The sequence below is a fragment of the Aulonocara stuartgranti genome (assembly GCF_965226115.1).
Source record: "Aulonocara stuartgranti genome assembly, chromosome: 18".
Classification (NCBI taxonomy): Eukaryota; Metazoa; Chordata; class Actinopteri; order Cichliformes; family Cichlidae; genus Aulonocara; species Aulonocara stuartgranti.
The window spans coordinates 23938896-23940435 of NC_138954.1; the positions used below are offsets into that span (position 1 = coordinate 23938896).

Below are 1540 nucleotides of genomic sequence, written 5' to 3' on the forward strand. Positions count from 1 at the left end.
TGCCGGCTGCTAGGTGTTTGGTGTCTCTCGTGGCGGTGCTAGTGGCTGCAGTGTGTGTGGCACATGCACAGGAGAGGATCAAGATATGTGGACGAGAGCTGATACGTCTGGCCGTCTCATCCTGCGGCAGCTCCCGGGCCAGGAGAAGCATCCTGGATTTAGGACTGGAAAAGAATCAATACGCTCCTCTCTGTAAGTACTTAAACAATCTTTTATTTGTGTTTTCATGACATATATGAAAGGTAAACAGGGAAAGACGTACTCTTGCTTCTTGACATCAAAAGTTTGCAAGATTTTTTGGGGATGAAGCTGCACGTTTACAGTGATCTCTCTAAATCCCAGATGTGTTGCCTCTGCACAGGGGAGCAGATCTCCTCCACAGAAGAGTACCTGACTTCAGGGACTGTACGCACGGCTTCGAGGGCAGATGGAGAAAAGGACGCCGTCTCCTTGGCTCCTCACCTTCTGTCATCACGGATCAGGCGAACCGCTGGAAAAATATCTGATATTTGCTGTGAGAAAGGATGTAGCATGAAGGAGCTGATACAGTTTTGCTAAATGAAGCCGGTGGCATATCAGAACGAGTTAAGTGATTATCTTCAGAGTTTTGCTGGGTTTTCTTTTAGTGATCCTGAATGTACTTGGTGATATTTATCTATGACATTTAACAGTATCAAAGATAAAACTGGAGTGCACACAGGATTTTGTTATTTGATTTATTGTTTTTATCAATGTAAATATAGTATATTAACTGAACCGATATTACTGGACAGTCAGTCCATAAGAAATCACAAAAGTCCCAGAATCAAACCCTTATTTTCTCAGACCTAACAAAGATGACAATAAATATTACTCCCAATGAAGTGAAGGTTTCAGTTACTGCTTGTGTCCTATACACTAATCTGCATCAACTGACCCAAATCTTAGAAAATTATGATAAGTAAACAAATGCAAAGCATACAAAAAACTTCAGATGCCAGAGAACCATTTTAACACTTGAGCTGTTTTTCTGCTGTATATGCATACTGGTATATATTAAGATCCATGTAAGTTTTGTTGTGAGCGCAGTTTACTGGTGCCAAAGGAGCTAAATCGGATTGAGGCTATTGGCCTAGCCATTGAGCTATTTAACAGAAATAATCTTTGTAACCCGGCCTGTGCCTCACACCGAGGAGTGTATAATTCTCTCAACAGATAATCAAATGTGCCGCTGATTAGCTGCCACTCTATACTGCAGCCTGCGCCGAATGACTCCTAATAGCAAATGAAATCAGCCTACAGTGACTGATTGGTTAATTTGTTTTAATTGAGGGAAGAATGGATTGTGCTGTACGTACGATTTGTTTTTACGTAATTGGTTTTATTTGCTGTGTTATCAGACAAAGCGCGGAAAGATGAATGCTAAAATTAGATCAACTTGTTAGCAGATTATATTGTTAGAAAGGTTTTAACTGCAGATAATCAGAGAATACAGCACACTAATAATGCCTGTAACAATTGGCTTAATCCATCAAACAATAAGGAAATTAAATTAGAAATT

General features: G+C 40.2%; 1 protein-coding gene across 1 annotated transcript in view; it reads left to right on the forward strand.

Annotated features, from left to right (window-relative positions):
- Positions 1–863, forward strand: part of insl3 (insulin-like 3 (Leydig cell)) — a 1003-nt gene extending 140 nt beyond the window's left edge. Inside the window, exons 1-2 of the mRNA XM_082512189.1 lie at positions 1–192; positions 362–863. The exon at positions 1–192 is cut by the window's left edge and continues 140 nt beyond it. Coding sequence (XP_082368315.1) covers positions 1–192; positions 362–558 — 389 coding nt within the window. The 3' untranslated portion in view covers positions 559–863. The remainder of the gene's footprint in view (positions 193–361) is intronic.
- Positions 864–1540: the final 677 nt, after the last annotated feature.